The sequence below is a fragment of the Molothrus aeneus genome, chromosome 9 (assembly GCF_037042795.1).
Source record: "Molothrus aeneus isolate 106 chromosome 9, BPBGC_Maene_1.0, whole genome shotgun sequence".
Classification (NCBI taxonomy): Eukaryota; Metazoa; Chordata; class Aves; order Passeriformes; family Icteridae; genus Molothrus; species Molothrus aeneus.
In genome coordinates, this window is record NC_089654.1 from 11854262 (window position 1) to 11876570 (window position 22309).

Here is a 22309-nt window from a genome sequence, read left to right on the forward strand (position 1 = left end):
GTGTAACTTTTGTTCCTACTATTTCAAACACAAAAATACTACTGAAATTTTAGAGCATGTCTATGGTAACTTGTCTCACTTGCAGATAACACAGAACCAAGAATCATCCAGGAACACAAGTAACCCTTTCTGATTTTTAGCTCACTCAAATTGTTTAGTACAACTGTAATATTATATGCACTACCCCACCTGCCAAGTTTAAATAACTGCTGTGGAACGAGAGGAAAAACATACTCTTATCTACTCCTTTCACACAGTTTACACTTAGGTACACTTTCTGATGGCATAGAAGATCTAACCATTCTTATCCTTCAGTGCACTGTGCTGCATGGGAGGAAATTCAGATGGATAATCTGCAAGCCAGATTTGGCCCCAGTTTTGGAAAGCTTCTGCCAGCAGAACAGTGGGCCTGGACTGCAGCTCCAGGAAAGCAGCCATGGGGAGAACATCTTGGCACCCAGCAGCCCCAGCCTCCCGTCCCTCTGAGAGCCCAGGTGGGGTCTGAGCAAAGTGCACAGTGAGAGGGGCTGCTCAGCCAGACAGCCCAGCCACAGCCCAGCTCTGCCCCTCTGCCACAGAGCCCTCAGAGAGGAGCACCCAGAGCATCTGCTCCCTCCTTGCAGTGCATCCCCTTCCCCTCCCAGCCAGGCTGCAGATCTGCCATGACAGCAGAGTGCGGGAGGCGAGCAGAGCGCCTGGGAACCGCCACAGCGTCTGGGAGAGGCAGCTCAGCGCCTGCTCTGACTGCCACCTCTGCTTTCCCAAGCAGGATAAATGCACCCAGCAGTGTCCCAGGACAGAAAACCCACTTTCAGTAATGGCTAACTTGATGAGGGTACTCAGCCAGCTGATGTTAAATATGAATTCAAACGTTTTCAGAATAAGAGAGAACCCACTTCTACAAAGCAACATCTACATCCTGAATCTGTATGAATCCAAGCATCTGTCATTTATCACTGACTGCTGAAAACCCAATAGTCTAATGAACATTTTTTTAAATATTGAGATACGAAACATAGAAAGAATGAAAGCATAACATCAATTTAAAGATTATCATCTGTTGAAGATTAATCCAAAAGATTAGCACAGTTTTTTTCCTTATCCTTCAATCAGTGTCTAAAATTATATCAATATACCAGTATCATACAGTCTCTTCCTCTGCATCTGGTCCCTCCAGAATTGATTTTTTTGTATGTTTTTCACATAGCAATTACACAGAGAATTACACAGAAAGTAACACTGTAAAATTAAAAATCCAGCAACAGAAGGCAGGAAGAAGGTGCAACATTTTTAATTGTTTCAGTTTCTGATAAACCATTCCCTGAGTAGTGGAGCAAACTGGTATATCAGCTACACTTCAGCAACTTCTTTTAACTAGTAGGAAGAGAAATTTAAAATGGCTATCATATAATTCAAGGAATTTATGCTAAAGCAACTTTGAATACCAATGCTGAACAATTATTTTTCCCTTCCCTACAGGAAAAGAGACTCTAGCCTCCATTGTGGTCTTGCCTTCTCTTGGGAACTAGTGGACTGAACTATTCTTGTCTCAACACTTGGCTGGGGTGGGAAGAAGACACATTCTCCCTCTCCAAACTTGCTTCTAAATTCTCATTCCTGCCTGTCACCAAAATGCTGCTCAAGAAATGCAGTGCTCTCACTAATTTCATGTCATATGTACAAAGTGAAAACGGAATTCCCTAAACAATCTCATGGTTTCAATCCACATATTTTGGGAGCCCACTGATTTGAACCATTCCTGCATCCATAAGAAACACATATATATTTTGGTTAGATAAAAATATAGTAATTTCAGTTTGCAATAAATGCTGGTGCTACATTAGAGAATATGAACACATCTTCACATTTACACACAGAGTAGCAACTCCCAATTCATTTTGTGAAAGAGAAATCCTGCCTGCCTTTATGTTCCAAATTAGCTCTGATCTCTAGACAGATGACTAAGGGGGCTTCAACTTTTCCAGTTCTTTTTCAATATCATATAAACTTGTGCCCAATTTAACTGGCAGAGCAGAGGTTGGCTGTCACCATTCTGTAGAAGCTGAGCATCCACAGTTGTCATTCCAGGAATCTCCAAATAGTAAACTGGAGCCAAACTAATTAAGTTTACTAGGATTCAAAAGATACAACATATCCAACCCTTGAACAGGTATTCTCCAGCCCCTGAGGTATCCTGCTTCCATCCTTTCTTTTTTTGTTCCACTTCAGTGGATACAGAAGACTTTATTGTGCTTCATTACTTCTTGTTTGTTTCTCCTGCTATTTACCAATAACAAACTCTTCATGCAGTCTTCTGCCTGCAAAAATGCTGAATAAATCCCATTTTGCAGTAAATTCTTTGTTTACAGTATTACTATCTTATCCTGAAAGATCAATCTCACCTCAAAGTTAATATTTTGCCATCCTAGAAATTTCATAAAATAATCTTAACAGTAGCTTGGGCACTTCAGTAGATGTATTCAGCATCTGTTTCTATAGATTTCTGATACTCTTGACCAAACACATAAAACAATCTCATTTTATAAAGTAATACTAAACAGTGCTCAGCAAGCCATCTGTAAATCCAGTGCTTTATGTGATCAGAATCACCTTTTGTAATCACCTCTAGTTTTCTTTCCATCCTTTGATGCAATTGTGACTTTCTTAATCCCCTGACATCAGAAATTTGCACTGGTCTATTCAAAGACCTAGCTGGATGGAAAAGAGATGCCTGGCAATAATACAATGGTTTTTTTTTTTGGAGTTCAGCTCTTCTTTCACAACTTACATTTCACTCTTTACTACAGAACTAGGTCTCAGTATGCCCACTGAGCAGCATAACTCTGAGTGTAGCATAACTCTGAGTGTAGCAGAGCCTTCAGAAACAAGCAGGGACACATCTCAATCTTCCAGACCATTGTGCAGCTCACCAAGACCAACCACAGGGCTTCAGGGACTTGCATGTCAGTAATCAATGTAAGAGCTCTATGATGAGAGGTTTGGTCCAGCAAATGCCTGATTTGAGAAAGGTCCCTCCTGCTGAGAGGGCTGGAAGGTATAGACCAAGATCAGTTTATGTTCTTTTAACCATTGTTATATAAATACATTGCAAAGGCACTTCCCTCCACAGCCCCTTTCCCTTCACAGCTTTGGGCAAGACATGAATTTTCAGAGGCAGAAATTTCTGACCATCCAGAAGGTCATCCCTCAGGTGCTCAAAAAAATCAAGGGTAAGCTTTTTGACAATATGTAAACCAGCAAAGACTAAAATCATTTGCATTTGGCTTAATACCATGTTTTTAAAAAGCAGTAATGCTGCTTGAGCCTTGGAAATTAAATAGTTATGTGTACAGATTCATTTCTAGGGCATAACAAATGTTGATGTGAGCTTGGTCCCTGAATTCCAACACCTAAGAGTTCCACAGTCACTGCTTCCAGATGCCTGCTTCTCTTCACCCCTGTTTTTTCACTCTGCTAGAAATCACACAAGAAGGGTATCCTAACAAACATCAATGGAAGCTCTGGTACTTCTGACAGGAAGCAAATAATAGTAATACAGTTTTATTGAAATTCCCATGTTATCTCACAGTGCTGAAAACATGCCAAAATTACATGAAAATATTTCCTGGTCAGACTTATGCCAAATACCGCAGCTGTTTTCATGGTCTTCTTCAGCAGCAACATAAGAGCACACAGCTACAGAAATACCACTAGGAACAGACATTAATTTTTATTTAGCACCTGGGCAGCAAAGCAAGAAGATCAAGCCAGGACCTCCATATAAATAGCACTAGAAAGAATAACAAGCACTTCAGGAGATTGCAATTATAAAGCAGCCTGCTCAACTGCAAAAATAATAGCAGGTAAAGATCACACAGGGAGAAGAGATGAAGAAGAAATAATGAAACAAAACAAGAATTTTACATAGGAAAAGTATAAAAAGGAGTGGGTAAAGGAAAACAAAATAAAAACCCTACATGAACTATACTCTGATATCTAGATATTCTCAAGCTGTCTAGATGATGTTAAAAGCTACTACATATACTTAAGATCTCCCACTAAATCTGCCATGCAACAATTTTAGACTGCCTAACACATGTGCCCAAGTCAACTGGCATATCAAAGTCACTTGTGAAGAATGTAAAGGTACTGAAGTTGATTCAAAAGCTGAATCCAATAAAATACTGCCACTGACTTGCATGTGCTTCATGGTACCTCTACAGACCAAGAGGTTTCTTTGCCTATTAAAATTATACCTAGAAATACCTAACCATATATAGGTTCAACATAGCAGCATTGTACTGAAAATGTGAAATGATAGAAGGACAACGGTCGAAGGTTTCTCATAGAAAAAATGGAGGATCACACACAGAACAAAAATTTGGAGGAAGAGGGGAAAAGTCACCAAAGAAAGTCTGAGTCAAGAGCCATAGTTTTGAAACAAAACCTTTTTTTTATTGCAAAAACCCCCCCACAATATCTGTCAAAATGCATGGTCAAAAATCCTTTCAAAGGAACAAAAAATAAATTGTTCAAAGCTGCTTTTTAAAATACCTTGCTAAACAGGGACTGTAATTACCAAGCACAGCACTTTAGTGGATTTTAAATCTTCCCAACACAATTTATACTTGCAGTTCCTTTCGATATTGTCAGCCATCCTTATTGATTTTAAACCAACATTATACTAGTGAGATTGTGCCCTCCTATGTAATTTTTCCTTCTATAGTCTTCACAATAATTTCACTTGTATTACCTTGAAAAGTTCTTTTACACTAGCAGGTATAGGAGTGATTGTATATATGTCTATGTATATATTGACCTATCTTTATGCAAGCAAAGAAACCCCAAATATATTTACAAAATACTTTAGGAAATCCAGCAATAATATTTAACAGCAAGTATTGGCTCACCCATCTTCTTTGATTGCTTGTAGGCTATTAGAAAGCACGTGGATTAAAAAATCCAAACTTACCACTAAAACAGAATAAATCTGTAAGACATTAGAGGAAAATACAGTACGTGTGTAACTGATTAGTGTTCTTCATGGGAAAAATTATGAAACCCATCTGAAGATGTTTGTGGTCTTAGAAGTAACAGCTTCTTATTCCGATTGGGAATTCAGCTCTGATGCGTAGAGATCTGCTAAATTCTGAGGGTTTTTTTTTATTTCTACATTACTCTGAAACTGAAACATACTACATCTCTGTCAGGTTGAGATAGTAGGAAAATAAGATAAAAAGCCTCCCATCATCCCGTTGAATTTCCACCGAACAAGGACCAAGCTGAAGTCCTCGTTTCCACGCCCGCCTGATTCCGAAGGCATCCCGCAGAGCGGGGCGGGCACGGCGGGGCCCCCCCGGTCCCGGTTGCAGTCACTGTCCCGGCCCCGGTTGCAGTCACTGTCCCAGCCCCGGTTGCAGTCACTGTCCCGGCCCCGGTTGCAGTCACTGTCCCAGCCTCCTTTACAGTCACTGTCCCAGCCCCGGTTGCAGTCACTGTCTCGGCCCCGGTTGCAGTCACTGTCCCAGCCTCCTTTACAGTCACTGTCTCGGCCCCGGTTGCAGTCACTGTCCCAGCCTCCTTTACAGTCACTGTCCCAGCCCCGGTTGCAGTCACTGTCCCAGCCTCCTTTACAGTCACTGTCCCAGCCCCGGTTACAGTCACTGTCCCGGCCCCGGTTACAGTCACTGTCCCAGCCCCGGTTACAGTCACTGTCCCAGCCCCGGTTGCAGTCACTGTCCCGGCCCCGGTTACAGTCACTGTCCCAGCCTCCTTTACAGTCACTGTCCCAGCCTCCTTTACAGTCACTGTCCCAGCCCCGGTTGCAGTCACTGTCCCGGCCCCGGTTACAGTCACTGTCCCGGCCCCGGTTGCAGTCACTGTCCCGGCCCCGGTTGCAGTCACTGTCCCAGCCCCGGTTACAGTCACTGTCCCGGCCCCGGTTGCAGTCACTGTCCCGGCCCCGGTTACAGTCACTGTCCCAGCCTCCTTTACAGTCACTGTCCCAGCCCCGGTTGCAGTCACTGTCCCGGCCCCGGTTGCAGTCACTGTCTCGGCCCCGGTTACAGTCACTGTCCCAGCCTCCTTTACAGTCACTGTCCCAGCCCCGGTTGCAGTCACTGTCCCAGCCCCGGTTACAGTCACTGTCCCAGCCCCGGTTGCAGTCACTGTCCCAGCCTCCTTTACAGTCACTGTCCCAGCCCCGGTTACAGTCACTGTCCCAGCCCCGGTTGCAGTCACTGTCCCAGCCTCCTTTACAGTCACTGTCCCGGCCCCGGTTACAGTCACTGTCCCGGCCCCGGTTACAGTCACTGTCTCGGCCCCGGTTGCAGTCACTGTCCCAGCCTCCTTTACAGTCACTGTCCCAGCCCCGGTTACAGTCACTGTCCCAGCCCCGGTTACAGTCACTGTCCCAGCCCCGGTTGCAGTCACTGTCCCAGCCTCCTTTACAGTCACTGTCCCAGCCCCGGTTACAGTCACTGTCCCAGCCCCGGTTACAGTCACTGTCCCGGCCCCGGTTGCAGTCACTGTCCCAGCCTCCTTTACAGTCACTGTCCCAGCCCCGGTTACAGTCACTGTCCCAGCCCCGGTTGCAGTCACTGTCCCGGCCCCGGTTGCAGTCACTGTCCCAGCCTCCTTTACAGTCACTGTCCCGGCCCCGGTTGCAGTCACTGTCTCGGCCCCGGTTGCAGTCACTGTCCCAGCCTCCTTTACAGTCACTGTCCCAGCCCCGGTTGCAGTCACTGTCCCGGCCCCGGTTACAGTCACTGTCCCAGCCCCGGTTGCAGTCACTGTCCCAGCCTCCTTTACAGTCACTGTCCCAGCCCCGCCCGCCGCGCTCCCGCTCCGGAGCGATGGCGCCACCTGCCGGCGCCGGCTGGGAGCGGCCGCGGGTCCGCCCGGTGCTGCCCGCCCCGGCAGGAACCGGGACCTGCCCGGCAACGTGAGCTGGCAGAATCAGTCCTAAAAGTGACTAAATAAAACGTTTCATAAAACGTGAAAGAGCTACACATTTGTGGCACGAGGATCTCGGAACAAATCCGGACGTTCTTATTTAAGGAAATCCCTCTGACGGAGCACCATCTACTTGTCAAAGAATCAAATTACCTATTGGTTCATAAAGTGGATTCCCCAAGGCTTCAGGACCACGCAACAGCAGCTTTAATTATTAAGAACATCAAATTGAAAATAGGTGGTGGAAAAGAAGAAAGGACAGCAAAGAGACACCAACACACACACAAAAAATAGATTGAGAGAACATTAGCTAGTAATATTCTGCAAATGGACCAATTACTCATAATTAGCCTGTTACAAGCATCCCTCCTAACACAAGTCACCAATTTATTTATTTTTAGGAAAACAGTCACTGCCAGTAGTGAAGAATCACAATTCTTCATAACAGAAGCATTAATACAAAGCCTAATTCTCAAAAGCAATGAAATTAGGATGGTTTTATATGATGCTGTCATTAATTCACTCCTTACTACCCTCAAGGGAAATATTCATCCCAATTTTTACCAACACTTTCTGCTGATACAGGTCTTTTCCTCATGACAAGAACTGAAAAGGAGAAAGTGTTCCAACTGGCTGTAGAGTTACAATCCAAGTTTGAAAGACACACTCCTAATTTACTGGATTTTCCAAAACCTGCAAGGCTCCTCCTCCAAAGAAGCAGGATTTCTTCTACTCCTTAATGCTGACTTTTTGCACTTGCATGGGGATTTAGACAAAACATAACCATCTGAAGCCTCAGAACCCCTAGACTGTCAGATTTTCTGCTAAAATTGGCAGCTACAGATCCTGTCAGGACTGAGGCAGCTGCAGAACAAGCCCTTTGAAGTGAGCACAGCTTAGACTTAACCAGCTATGAAGAAAGGAAACAGCAGAGGAACCTTCTCTTTATTTTTTAAAGCTTTTACTCGCAAATATTCACCTACCACTACGTGGCTAGAAAGAAAGCCTCTTCTCTGGTTAATTAGTAGTTGTTCTCTGTATGAGTCTCAGCCCAAACCAGAGGAAACTTCAAAGGCCTCACTCATCAAATGTCACGGCACGAGCTCCACGTGAAGCTGCCAGTTCTGATCTGGCTGCACAGCTACGGCTCACGCTGGGCTGGGGAGCGGAGCTGTACAACCAAGTAATTGCTAAGCAATTGTGTAACAAAAGAACAAACTTCTATTGAAAAGATTTGGCAAAGTCACAGCAGTGGGCAAGATGAGAACTTGAATAGTCTGCCAGCAGTACAATCCTGCTACATGCCTCACATGACAGCATCTTCTTTACCCCTAATCTGTGTAATCAGTGGTTTACCTCTTTTGTTCATTTTGCTTTAATGTCCTTATCCGCACCTGTGACACCTGCAGCTTTAAAACAAACAAATCAGATCTAACACAGACTACTTAAGACTGTGTCAGAGCTGAGGGCCAGATTTCATTTTCTGGTTATGCTCTGTAATACAAATATTCTGTAGCATTCTACTGCCACCAGTATGTAAAAGGAGAAGAAAAAAGGTATCAAGCTAACATTGAGGGAAGAATAAAACAGAGGACATTATTCATAAAGATATGAAGCCTCAAGACTTCATCAAATATTAAACCAGTAACATCTTCACACTCAGTAAGCAACGTAATATAAATTTTGATGTACTAATAGTATATACTTGTGATCTATCAGATACCTCTTGGTCAATAAATCTTACAAACTCTTAAGGGCCCAAGTTCAATTCTCTATTACTTTCTTCTGCTTCATCAGGGCTTTTAAAACAATGTTGGGCATGAACAAGATTAGTGATTAGTCATAACTATTTTGGAAGGATTATTTCACTTTTAATAAGCTTGGTTGAGTTCTCTCCCAATAAAACAAAAAAGAATAAACCAGGCTTTATAAAGAATATAGGCTTATATAAAGGTTTATATAAAGAATAGCCCCATCCTTCCCCAGCTGTTTTAGCTCAGAGTGTCAACAGCCACTGCATTCCTAAAAGGCACAGAATGGTTTAACTGACACTGAAAGGGTTAAGAATAAGCATTCATATTCTTTCATTCAGGAGTCGTTCTTACATTATTTTGGGACAATTAGTGGTAGCACCTATTCAAAAATCATGTCATTTGTGTTCTGCCTTCTCAACACCCTCAGAAATAGGTGTGTGTAATGTTCATAACATTCTTTAAAAAAAAGAGTAACTAGTTCTTTTAAAAAAAGAGTAACTAGTAGATCAGATGCTCCACAACTGCATTTTTAAAAGGCATTAACATTTTCATTTAATAAATTCATTCAAGCTGTAATTTGTTGTAATTCCTAAATTTCTTGTAGCTAAACAGAGCTGTCATACCAAGAGGTACTGACCTCAGAATTCTGCTTAAGGAATTTATTAAGCACTCCACATCACTGTCTGTTAGAGCTATACTATAATTTTTCAGTACTTTTTTAACCAATTCCATATTTTCTCCTCCATTAAAAACATATTGTTTATAAACTCTTTCCAAATGGTAACAAGACACTTGAGAACTCAAGTACTTTTTTAGAAAAATTGTATAAAGGAGAACTATTAAACCAGACATTAAACCAGCATGCCCCCACACCTTCCACTTTCACAGACTTAAGTGGATTGCCATGATAATGTAATACAGCTTTCATTAAATATCAGAATATTTCACAAGGATAATATTCCTCTCTGTGCAGGAATGTCCATTTCTCAACATGCTTCCATGTGTGCAGTGCAGTAGCATCAGGCACCAAAAATCTCTCCATTACTGACACCAAACTAACACACCCAAAAAAAAAAAAAGCTGAAAATTCCAGCCAGTCATTTCCTGTTTCAGAATGGTAAAGCCCTTCAAAATCTATTTCTCCTTTCAATTTTCCACAAATTAGAAACCCACACAGGTGAGTTTTCATCATGGTTTTTGACTTGTAATGTCAAATGTCTTTTACTTGCCAAGAACTTTTTTATTCTTCAGTGAAAAAAACAATTTAATGCCACTAAGTACTGTTTTATACTAAGGAATCACAAAACTAGCTTAAGATTTATATGGTATGTACTAATGCATATGATCCAGATATAAATACAATGTGAAAGTAAAATATGAAATACACTAAAGCTTGCAGGGTATTTATAATGACAAGTACCAGAGTTACTGTTATCTTGAAAATAAATAAAACTGCTATCCACTGGCTTGAGCAGCAGTAAAAAACAAGGCAGACAAGAATTTACATGAATTTATGTGTTGAAAAGTATTTAGTCCCTGATATAATACAGTATTTCAATCCTTTGTTTCCCCTCCTACAGGGCAGTATCATCAAGCACAAAAGATGCAACAGAAATGGAAGTACAATGCTAAATAAACCCTACAGAACAAGTACATCTTCCTTTACATCTTCCCAATAGGTGGCAACAGAATCCCAAAAATACAATGAAGTTTATATACTTCTTTCTTCATCCACAAAGTAATGGAAGCCCTGTTACGACTTCAATCAATGAACTTGCACCAGTAATTTTAATCAAATGAATCACTGAAATTCTCAGGAACAGAAATACTGAGGACAGAATAATGTCAAAGGACAGAGTATTCAGAGAACTGAAACAAAACTTATTAAAAAGCTAATTGTTATCAAACACCTAACCTGATGGCTTATACTCTGAGCTTATCTGGGAGGGGAAAACTACCACAAGCAGGAATTGCAGTAACGAAATATTTGAACACTAAAGAAGAAACGTTAAGGAAGAAAGAAAATTCAAAACTACTTCTGTTGTTGTTGACATCCACAACTTGGTCTTAAGCATCATTCATTTACAAGGGTCAGGAAAGGAGTGGGCACTTTTAAACAAAGTTTTCAGCTGACAACTTTGTGACAGTAGGAGGTCCATATTAACTCCCTGATTCCTTGTAAGAAATGACAAGAAGTCAGAGTTCTTTTTCCTTGGCAGCTAAACAACTACTTTGTTTATGTGGCACAAAGCTATAGAAATCAGGTGTAAACAATGCCCACTTACTTGCTTTCCAGGCCAGGCACATCCCGGTCCAGGGAAAGCGTCTCCGCAGTGATCTCCACCTTCCTGACGCTGCCGAAGAAATCCGTGATCAGAACGTTCTGAGGGTCTCGCTGGAACAGGTCTGTCCGGTGCCCAGGGGTGGAAACACACAAGCTTTTTGGACAGACCTGGAACTGGAAACCAAGATGGGCAATCACATCCTGTCCCTCATTCAACACTCTCTACATACACCTTCCAGAATTAAATGACTGATAACAAGATAAATAATACATATAACTTGCAATGATTTCAGTACAAGCTCCATAGATGAAAAAAATGGTTGAAAAAATGTATTAGAATGCATACACATCTTGATTAAGCATTTCTGAAAACCTTTTTCCTTACAATAGTGCCACTGGAGTTTAAAAATGCTCTTGTGAAAGCCAACCATCAGTTACATCTAACTGATAAATGCACAAATATATTGCTGAATAGAGGTGCAGCAATGCTGCTATAACCTTCCAGAAGTCACAACTGGGCATAAATTCTTCATATTTACCAAAAGGAGGGATGCAGAATTAAACAAGCTTTGATAAATAGCTATGTTGAAGGCTTCATAAAGAAGCAAAAATTTACATTTTGATCAGGAAAAAAAAAAAATCCAACGGTCTTGTTTCTAATTTATAGCTTACAAATTAACGCATAGCATCTTCAAATACCAAAAGTGCTTTATTTACATAAAGTTCACAAACATTCTGTGACACCTACAAACCTTATTATTTATTTTATCCACATATTTTGTCTACATATCAGATCCCCTATATCCCACACACGCTGCAACACCTGAAAGACAAAAGCAGCACTAACAAAAGCAGAAGGAACAGTGACAGATTTGTTACAGCATTTAGAACACCTGGCAAGACAGAATGTCTCTTAAGTAACAGGTCTGTTATGTACCCAGCAGACACTGAAGGCAATACAAATGCATGTTGGACACAAAACCATTTTGCACAAGTCCTACCACACTTGCCACAACACAGATCACCTGGAAACAGTGCAGGTTATGTGAGTCCCTCACATTCCAGCCACACAGAACATTCTACACAAGAGATTTAACATACAGGACTAAGAATGTCACTCTCCACATGGGTGCTCATCTTTCTTAAGCTTACATTTTCCAAGTGATTTTCAAAAACAGGTCCATCAACCACAGGAACTAGAGCTCATATACCTAAATTACATCATGGGTCAGCTCTTAGAGTTGCATCCATATTGACAAAACCACAGGTCCTAATCAGCTCAGTGCAAATACAACTTGAATTATCCCAGATTATGACTGGCAAAAACCTGTGAGTTTCAAATCATACTTCCCAGCAGAAATACTGTGCTCAGACCGACACAAAATGCACAGGCTTTTGTTGCTCATTCTCTTTGGACAACTTACATTACAAAAAGTTTCTCAGAGAAGAAACAATCTATCTGGCTTTTCTTCGTAGAGGACAGATTCTACCTCCTCATTCCCCCCTTCTGCTCTATTCCAGTTTCTCTTTTATCCCTTTTTAGCCCAAGCCTGTGAGCCTGTGGCATTAGGCTGCTTGTCCAGGGACACCTCAGCTCACTTTCACCTTTACCTGAAGCAGACAAGCACACATATACACTCAGCTCTTATTTTAAAGATTCCCAACTCTCTTGTTGGCTGCTACCACACAGCTGCTGAAGAAAAGATGGGGCAAATCATCCCCTTGTAATCCTCCCTGTGGTGAAAATGAACTAGACCCATCAGCATCATGCTTCCCACACAAAAGCCATTTGTTAATGCACGCACAAACTCGCTACAGTTCTCATTTTCACCAAAACCCTATCAATTTTCTCCAGCTTTGCTCCAATTAAGGACACAAACATAAAAACTAAGTCTCTGAGCTAAACCATAAAAAGTAAGCATTTGTTGTAATCCCACTATTTGAAGCACAAATAATGCTACAGTTATACAAGTCTCTCGCCAAGGTTTTGAGTATGCTTGTCCTAAAAAACTGCATCAGCACTGAAAGTGGGAAAATGACACTGCAGCCAACTAATTCTAACCTGTCCTGCAGCAGTTTACTACCACAACATATTGATATGAATTTGAACAAAAATATGAAGCGGCAGTGAGAAGAAAACTTCAGTGTTAAAAACCATCCACTATCACTCTGAGAAAGGACTGCAAACCAATTATACCACAGCAGACTAACACTAATAACCAAGGTCTTCTGACAAAAAAAAGGAAAAGGCTAAAACACTGGCTAAGTTAAGCACACGGTTTCCTATATTAAATTTTCCAAATTTTTATTTTTTTTTCAAACAGAGCTAAAGAACTCCCCCAGCTTTGTTATCTTAACTTTTCTAAAAACAATTTAGTTATTATATGATAAATGCCACCTCATTTAGAAATTTATTTAAATCTTATTTTAAAAGTTTAAATGTACAACATTTCAATGTACAAATGTACAAATTTCAATGTAGTCTTTATTTTCAGGGAATTGTGATCAAACCTATAGTCAGTCATTTGCACAGCTTTATGCTATCCCTTAGCAACACAGATGGAGCAGGTGGGGAGTAGGTGGAGTGGATTATGAAAAATGATGTATCATTCTTTGCAGGAATGCAATATCCAAATCCTAGGTGCATGTGAAGAGAAGCTGTTTCAAGAGTGGTTAGAAGAAAGTAGAGGTAACAGGACAGAAGAGGTGTAACAAATACACAGTACTTCAAAAAGAGAAGACATTAGGCATATCAGAAGATCAAACAACTGAAGATCATTTAATTTTAAAGCTAAGTAGTAAGCACTGTAAGTTACCCTGATCTTGGAAAGCATTAATTTAAACTTAAAAAATCAGAGTTGGAGAGCTGGATAGAGTACCTCCAGTGCCAGAGTACCTCCTGCAACTGCTGGCAAAAAAACCCAGGTTTATATCTTTACCATGGACTAACCATATGTTATTTTGGAACTCTTAGATGAAGCCCTGAAAAGTACCAAACCAAAGTCAAGTGGTCACATTTGTTGAAATGTGTGCAGATTACAACTCAGTACCTGATCACACAATGGTCTGGGTTGCAAGAGACCTTAAAGATCACCAAGTTCCACTTTCCTGCCAAGGGCAGGGACACCTCCCACTAGGCCAGGCCTTGAAGTCCCATCCAACCTGGCCTTGAACAGATCATCACAAATCACAATATATTTGTGTCCCTTCTCTTCCACTCCTCAAGCATCAATCAGCAGATCAATGCATGATAAGATGACTTACATGATGTAAGGAATTTACCAGTATGGATAACTTCCCTCAGCTCTTCCTGAGTATTTGGCATATGAGCAAAAACACAGTTAGGTATCTTCTCTGAAGAGCCCAAAAAGTACTTGGCCAGCTAACAAATTTTTACACTTTTCACAATAATCAGATTAACATCCCCCTGGCCAGCCCACCTATACCACTTCCAGAAAGTGTGTTTCACAGCAGAAAGCACTGTTCCTTTTAATTACCTTTTATTATTAACACAAATTAATTTTCTGGTTTACAGTGAAATTTGAATGAACAGGCTAATCAAAGATACTTAATCAATAAAGAACTTGCGTATTTTTCTTTATCAAGATTTATTTTAAACTTACCTGTATCCCATAATTAGAAGGTATTATATTATAGGACAGAATTTTATTCCCATATAAATAAGTAAAAGAACCTTGAGTCTTAGCCACTGAATCAATTCTGTATCAACATAAAATCTGCCAAGTGTGGGTTGTTTAGAGAGAATTCTAGCACACATGTAGCAGTCAGGCTAACACCATCCTCTGAAGACAGAGGGTGGCATAAAACTTTTGAGCAGCTGCTTCTTTTACAGAAATGAATCTATGACAATGTGTTCTGTAAGTGGTAGCTCTTAGATTACAGATGTGGCACAGCAGGATTTACAGCTACAAAGTACCAAAGTATAACCCATGACTACAAAGAAACTAGCATTGGAACAGGTATTAAGGGTTAATAAGCAAATAAAATATGACTTTTTATGTCATCTCACCAGTATATATATCTTACTGCTAGAGATGCATTTTCATAAATTTTGTCATATGTTACCTGGTTGAATTCTTTTTTTCCTTCTGCTTCATACCTGAAATCTACAGTAATGTTTGCCTCAGCTATAATTAAGTTCAAACACTGATGGATTTGTACCTATCTTGCTCTGGAATCTAAGCAGATATACAGATAAATTAGTCTCTGCAGGCATTTGTGAGTGCACTGTTAGAATTTTAACTGTTTAATCACATGATGTTGTTTTGCAAAACAATATCAATGGCTGCTTTGCCACATCTGCAAAGTGTCTGCTATCCTGATTTTAGAAGCTTCCTGCTAAAATATTTCACATGCAAATGCTTCATTTTATTGATATGAATATTTAATTAATACTTCATCTTTTTTTTTCATCGAAAATACAAAATCTGCTAATTTTGGTTATTTTTTTCTGGAGCCAGCAAAGCACTTTCAAATGAGGACAATCCTTGAAGAGTTACACAACTACATTTAACAATAGCAAAAAAACCCTCCCTCCAAAGCTGCTTCCGAGAGAAACAGCAGGAGCATAAAAAGCATTTGAAGAACCCTACAGACAAAATAGATTAGTTTTGGAACTATTAAAGTCATTAGCATATTCATGAATGTTGAGTATTCTACTTACTAGGTCATTCATATTTGTCTGACTGGCTGGATGGATTTCTTCCAAGAATTCTAACACATAGAAGGTGTATCTGTCCATGAGGTGAACGCCAATCCCCAGGTCAGGCTGATGCTTTAAAAACAACACACAGCAGTTATTGGGCACTTGCAGGAGAGAACTCAGCATTCAGGAGAAGGAACAGAATGTAATAGCATATTGCAAAAGTTAAGCTTGATTCTTTTTGTTCTTAGGGCAAATTATGCAAAGAAAATGGCTAGCTGTGTAAAAACCTAGTGCTGATAGGCTAACAATGCAGTTTATCTATAAACTGCATCTTGGCAATATCTATGTTGTCCAAAAGGCAGGGAACCCCTTCTTGATGGTCCAGCATGGATCTGTGGACTTTAAAAACAGGGCTGGGAGAGCCAATGTATCTTACAGCAGTGCATGGGTTCAGCTAATCCTGACCAGCTGCTTTTGGTCTGGCTGGGATCTCTCCTATGGCTCCTTTTGTAATTCAGCTGGGATATAATTACAGCAGGTGAAGGTTAGAATTTTGTTTTGTTTTATATCAAGTATAGTAAGTCCTAGATTGAATATTCCTCACACCCATCTCTCAGCAGTCTTCCCATAAGATTCTGTGCTATCCCTAGACAATGCATATACTGGCCAGCAAGCACAGAAATCCATCATTAGCCTGGTTCTTCGGGACAGCACACTAACAAGTTTTGTCAAACCCTCACAAAATACCTTATAGATTCAGCAATTTGAATAAGAGAAATCTTTAGCTAAGTGTCAGCAGGAATTGTGCTTCTAATTCAGGCATTCTGAAAACTGTCTTCAGGATCAGATAAATCTACTTACTGATAAAGAATCTTCTCCTACTTGGCTGCTAGCCAAGGCCATTATATTGGGTGAATAAAATCGTTCATACATGGATGCTCCTTGACAAGTATCAATAATAAACAACAATTCATTGTACCTGAAAGAAAGAAAACAGCCTCCTTACCCATTTATACTTAAACAGCATATACATACTTTGCTTTTTAGTTACCAGGGCAGCTGCTCAGAACCTAAGGAACAGGAGCTCACCCTGATCAGTTTTAGGATGTGAGTTTGCCCAAAGCAATACCTTTGAGCAGCTCTAACTGCAGGAAGCTGAAAGCAAAAACTAAAATTCTGCTTTCTGAATGCAAACTGTCAGACAATTTTATGGACAACCAACAGCATCACTGCTGCAGGTAAGCAAGGCATACCATTAAGACACACTTAAGAGTATGTTCAGGATATTCAATATTCGATGTCTACATAATGCTTATTTCTTACCTTCTTTTCTGCCACATTTGTTCAAAGGCATCAGCAAGCTCTACATTTGTGATTTCTTCAGAATCCTGAAATTTTAGGAAACCATTTCCACCATGGCCTGACAGAAAAATCAGAAGTTGGGCAAGAATGTAGGTTAAAGGAAGATATACAGCCTTGTTGATCATTTTTCTAAAACAAGGTAAACACAATTCTCTTTCTACAGAAACAGTCCAACAAAACAAAATATTGGTACAGTAAAAAAAATACACATACATCATTTCAACAGGAAACTATACTGGCTTAGTACTGCTTTAGAGGCATTTTTTTTTAATTAGAATGACAGGCTAAAACCAGAAAAAAAATCTTTTGGTTGATCCTTTTGTGCATTTGGACTACTGATGCTTTCAACAAACCCATCCAACTGAGCAAGCATCAATAGATTGTACACAGAAACTTGCAATTACCTGTCATATATATTAAAATATTGCTTCTGTCATCAGAAAGAAGACGTTTTGATCGTGGTGTGCTTGGTGGGATTCTTCCCGTTAAAACACGCAAGAAATTTTCCACAGTAACCTATGAATAGAAGCATAAAGTCATTTTCTAAAGATAAAATATTGATCAGCCACAGGCTGGGTTACAGAACTTAAATAATGGAACACTAAAATATACAGTGTATCTAACCAGACATAGTATGGCATGGTATAAACTGCATAAACATTTTCTGTGTAAGGTTTTACTTCAGGTTAAGAATCATGTGGTACTTTTTACTATACTCCATTAACACCAGCTTGTTGCTCAATTATATCCAATAAATCTACCACCATTATTAAATACAATTTTAAAATACATTTACATTGATCTAAAAACCTGTCAGCATATAGCTTCATTGTGCCAAAGCTGCTCCTGTACTCACAAAATGCTCCAACATTAGTGTGTGTTACCATGGAAAAACAAAAGTTTAAATTCCCTCTGCAACTCAGGAAAGAAAAAACAAAGTCAATTCAGTTACATAAGTCTGAGTGATCAGATAAGATCTGATCTGACCATCTGAGTGGTGACTGCAAGACATCCTATAAAACACCCTTTCTCTTTTTAAATACACGTGCACAGCTCAAAAGCCAGCAACAAATCCATACCCTGGAAAAAAAATGATAAAAAGAATGTAGCTCTACTCCAGCTCTGTGTCTTCACTTCTTTGTATAAAGATTCAGAGAAACAAAATATCTACTATACACTTAAATACAATCCAATAAACCTTTAGCACTAATTCTACAGCACTATTGAACCAAGAAATTGGTGTGTAATTTTGTCTCAACGAGTAAAGACACTCCTGGTATGAAGGAATATTACATGAAAAGAAAGGTGACAGGATGCAGATTTTTATACAGTAATTGCTTTGCAGTAATGATTAAGTTATGGCTTTTGTTTTATTTTAGGAGCATATGCTTAAGATTGGGAATTGAAGTACATCTACCTAATAAACAATTCACTTGCACACCAAAATTTTCACAGTAATTTTTGTGTTGCCAAGATGAGACACTGAGCAGTCGTTTCCAGAGAAATTTCAGTGATTCTATTCCATTATTTAAAATAGATACACTAAACATGATTCTAGGATAATGAACTTCAAGTACAAACTCAAATATCAAGGAGGGGAGGGGTATGTATTTTAGACTCATCAGCTGATAATAAAAGCCCAGCCCAAAACCAGTAATATAAACAGAAAGACTTTCTCAGACTTCATAGATGCTGCATAAATCTTTAACACCAAAAAAATAAAGACTCAGTGTTTTAATTAAAGCAGTTACCTCATAGCTTCTGTAATCCACTTCCACATCATCTCCATAGACATTCAGCTCCATGTTTTTATGACTAAACACAGTAGCAGGTTTGGGATTTCTGGGATTACATGCCATATCATCTGCCAGCATCAAGACAATATGACTGTGAACAATAAGAAAAAAATATTTCAAGCATTCTGCTTTCACATAACAGTCAAACAGAAATTAGAACAACACTCTTCAACAATTACAACAATAGCTTGGGTCATTAAAAAGATTCCTGGAATTGCAAGTGAAACTTTGTATAGTTATACCCTATTTCCTTATGAGCATCCTCAGTATCACGAAGATGTCACACACAGAAATGCAGCTGGCTCTCATTTATCCACAGGACTAAGTCAGGCCAAAGATGAGCAGGAGAGTATTTGACATCAGCAACTCTAGTACACAGGCTTGTGTGGACCTAGGGGGCCAGAGCTCTTAATGAAATAATTCAGAGATTTTTAAAGGGCACTAAAACAAACCAACTCCAAGAATCATGATAAATGTTTAATTTTTGAATGTTATTTTGAGGTTTGTTGGGAATTTTTGGTTGGTTTTTTTTTTTTGTCTTGTCAGTATTTTGAAAGAAGTCTTGCAGCAAAGACAGAAAAACACATAAAGTAAGTTTGCCTAAGGAAAAAACATGTTCAAATCCACATAAAAATTGCAGTAAAGGCTAAATAAACAGGCTATCTCTCACTCTCTCTTTAGGTCTTCTCCAATGTCTTGGAGAGTATTCTTGTCTGTAGTCTAAAGCATTGCTGGCTTTTTGAGATTAATTCCAGATCTTTAGATATGGATAAGCAATGGATCTTGCTACCAAACACAGAAATCTCAGTCACACCATAGTTCTTGCAGCATTTCTAAAACTCACACTAATTTTGACTTTAATGGCAAAGACGGATGCAAAGATGAAAGTTCTCAGGTAAGGGCAGGATTGATGACAGAATTTCTGAGGCAGTGCCAAGGGCACCTGTGCTTCAAAGGCTGCACAGGAGAGAGGACAGCTGCTCCTGAATGACATCCTCAAGAACAAAAAGCATCTTTCTGTGCCTTTCAGCCCACAGCAATTCTGCAGTGCATTCCCTTGGATTTATAACCCCAAAATCATCCAAAAATTGAGTTTCAAAATCCACTCTTTCAAACACCAGAAAGCCATTCCTTTTTTTCTTTTTTTTTTTAATATAAGCAACACAGGGAACAGGATGTTACTGTCAGTGCATTCATAGTTGAGTGGGAGTTAACTGGGGACTCCAGTGTGCAGTTTTGGACTTGGACCTTGGACAAAAAAATGCCAAACTAATTCAATCCATCAGAACATGCATTTTGCAGCGATGAAACAGGCCCCACTTCTTCAGGCAGACATGCTGGAGAAACTACCAGTCCTCTAAACTACCATTAAAAACCAGGACCACAAGGAATTCTATAGGAGCCTATGGTAATAGGTTATTACACAATGGATGCTGGTGCCTTAAATTCACTTCCCTAGTTCTGACAGAAGCAAAGTACATTCTGAAACAGCTGGAAGGAACTGCGCTAGAACAGCGCTAGAACTCTGAGTAGGAACACAAAGAAAAGATAGTTCAGAACCTTCCTATTCCCTTTGTCAAAGAAGAGATACTGTTCTAACCCTTGTGTAGCACTAGGGAAACACAACTTGTACAGACAAAAAATTAGTTTCTCAAATAAAATCATGCAAAATGGATTTTTTCAAGGCAACTGTCAAAATACAGGAGTTTCTCTTACAGTTCAGAGCCTTTAAAGACTCAATGTAGTTACAGATGTGGAAGTCTTACATCTTAGTACAGTCAAGGTTACCAACATCTCCACACTAAAAGGAAATAAAGTACAGCAAGACTCACCTCTCACAGTAGTACTGCTTTTGCTTAGTGCATTTAACAGTTTTCACATTACTTTCACCCATTTTCTAAGTGGTACATTTTAGTGGCTATATCTAATTAGCCTGTTCCAAATGGAAATTCTATTATGCAACTTGCTGCTTTTCCTTTGGAACAATATTACTGCACTTTTCATCACGTTGATGTGCTTGCATTCTTCCTTTTTACTTTTATCCAGTTAAACTGGGAAGAAAAATGTATTTCCATACTGATTCAGATAGCATGAGAACTTTAGCAGCCCATTTGCAAGAACTGGATTCACCAAGATTCCCTCACCTATCAGGAATGCCCAGCCTCTTGACACTTCTGTACACTGAAAGAGTATTTGCCACATGACGATAATTAAACCAGAATCGAGATGTACACACCTTGAAACAGAAAAAAAAACATATTAAATAGTGCAGAGATACAAACCAGCCTGACACATTGCATCAGAACAACGTGATTACAGGAATATTTAAAAAATAGTAACAACTCAGAAAGAATATAGTAACACCAAGAAACTCATATCATGATATAAGTTATGCAAATCTTAGTTGTCCCAAAGCAAAAATTCTGAAAATAAAAGTTTAAAAAAAAAGTTCCTAGCATACTGACTCGAGATAAAATTGTCATAAACCCTTACTAAATATAGAAGGTGGCACTTTGGGGAATAATCCAGCAACAGCAAGTAGATAAAATATTTTTTTTCATTTGCTTTCTCCTTATCAAATGGAAGAGAGATTAAAGGAAGAGTTCTCATCTCAATACCAATCCCATTCTGGGAGCATCCTTCCACAAAGGCACAAGTGAATTAATTCATGCAGAAGCCACACACAGGGGAAAATGCACTGAGTACATTTGCATTTATGGAGTCAAAGTAAGAGCAAAGTGAGCTCTAACCAATACAAATAAATATTTTATTTATAAATATAAATAAAAATGAATCTGGATACAAATTCTCAGAGTTTAATTTCTACTGTTCTAACAGGCAAGGGGTCAGGGCTCAGCCATTCCCTTTACTTACACACTCCCTAAATCAGGTTCTGATTCAGACATTCCAAAAGCTTCTAGAAGAGGTGACTTAAAACTACAAAAACAGAGATGCAGGAAAAATCATTTAGATAGTTTTTTAATTTTCCAGCTCTAGTAGAGCTGTAAGTCAACTACATAGCATCTCTTTCTCTACTCTTTTCATAATAAGAACTGCGTTGTAGCTTAAGTAATAATAAAATTCAGCCTGAAAGAATCCCCTTGTGTATCTATTACCCTGTCAGTTAGGAATTCCAAAAGCCCCACAGGAATCAGTCCATGAGGACATCTGCCTTTCAACAAGACTTAATGCTCTGAAAACAAACTGTGTCCAACTTAGCTGAGACATTTCAAGGTACTATCACCTGACCCCTGCCTCCAGTACCTCCCTTAGAACACAGTGGAAAGCCTCTAAGCTTTAAATACAGCTATCCACGCTGCAGCACATTAATTCAAGCTATTGATGAGGTGGGATTGCAGGTTTGAAGTGCCTGACAGCAGTAACCTCTCTCTGGTTTGCTGCTTAAAATATTAGTAGCAACTGTTACAAAACTCAACGATGAACTACTGAGAAAATAAAACCAGCAGAAAAGCTGTTCAGCACAGACACTGTA

General features: G+C 39.6%; 1 protein-coding gene across 1 annotated transcript in view; it reads right to left on the reverse strand.

The window, feature by feature from the left end:
* PIGK (phosphatidylinositol glycan anchor biosynthesis class K) overlaps positions 1-22309 on the reverse strand; it is a 65929-nt gene that overhangs the window by 41225 nt on the left and 2395 nt on the right. The window contains exons 3-9 of the mRNA XM_066555952.1: positions 20961-21052; positions 18772-18907; positions 17425-17536; positions 16982-17078; positions 16520-16637; positions 15677-15787; positions 10994-11166 (exon numbers count right to left, since the gene is read on the reverse strand). Of these exons, the coding sequence (XP_066412049.1) occupies positions 10994-11166; positions 15677-15787; positions 16520-16637; positions 16982-17078; positions 17425-17536; positions 18772-18907; positions 20961-21052 (839 nt within the window). The remainder of the gene's footprint in view (positions 1-10993; positions 11167-15676; positions 15788-16519; positions 16638-16981; positions 17079-17424; positions 17537-18771; positions 18908-20960; positions 21053-22309) is intronic.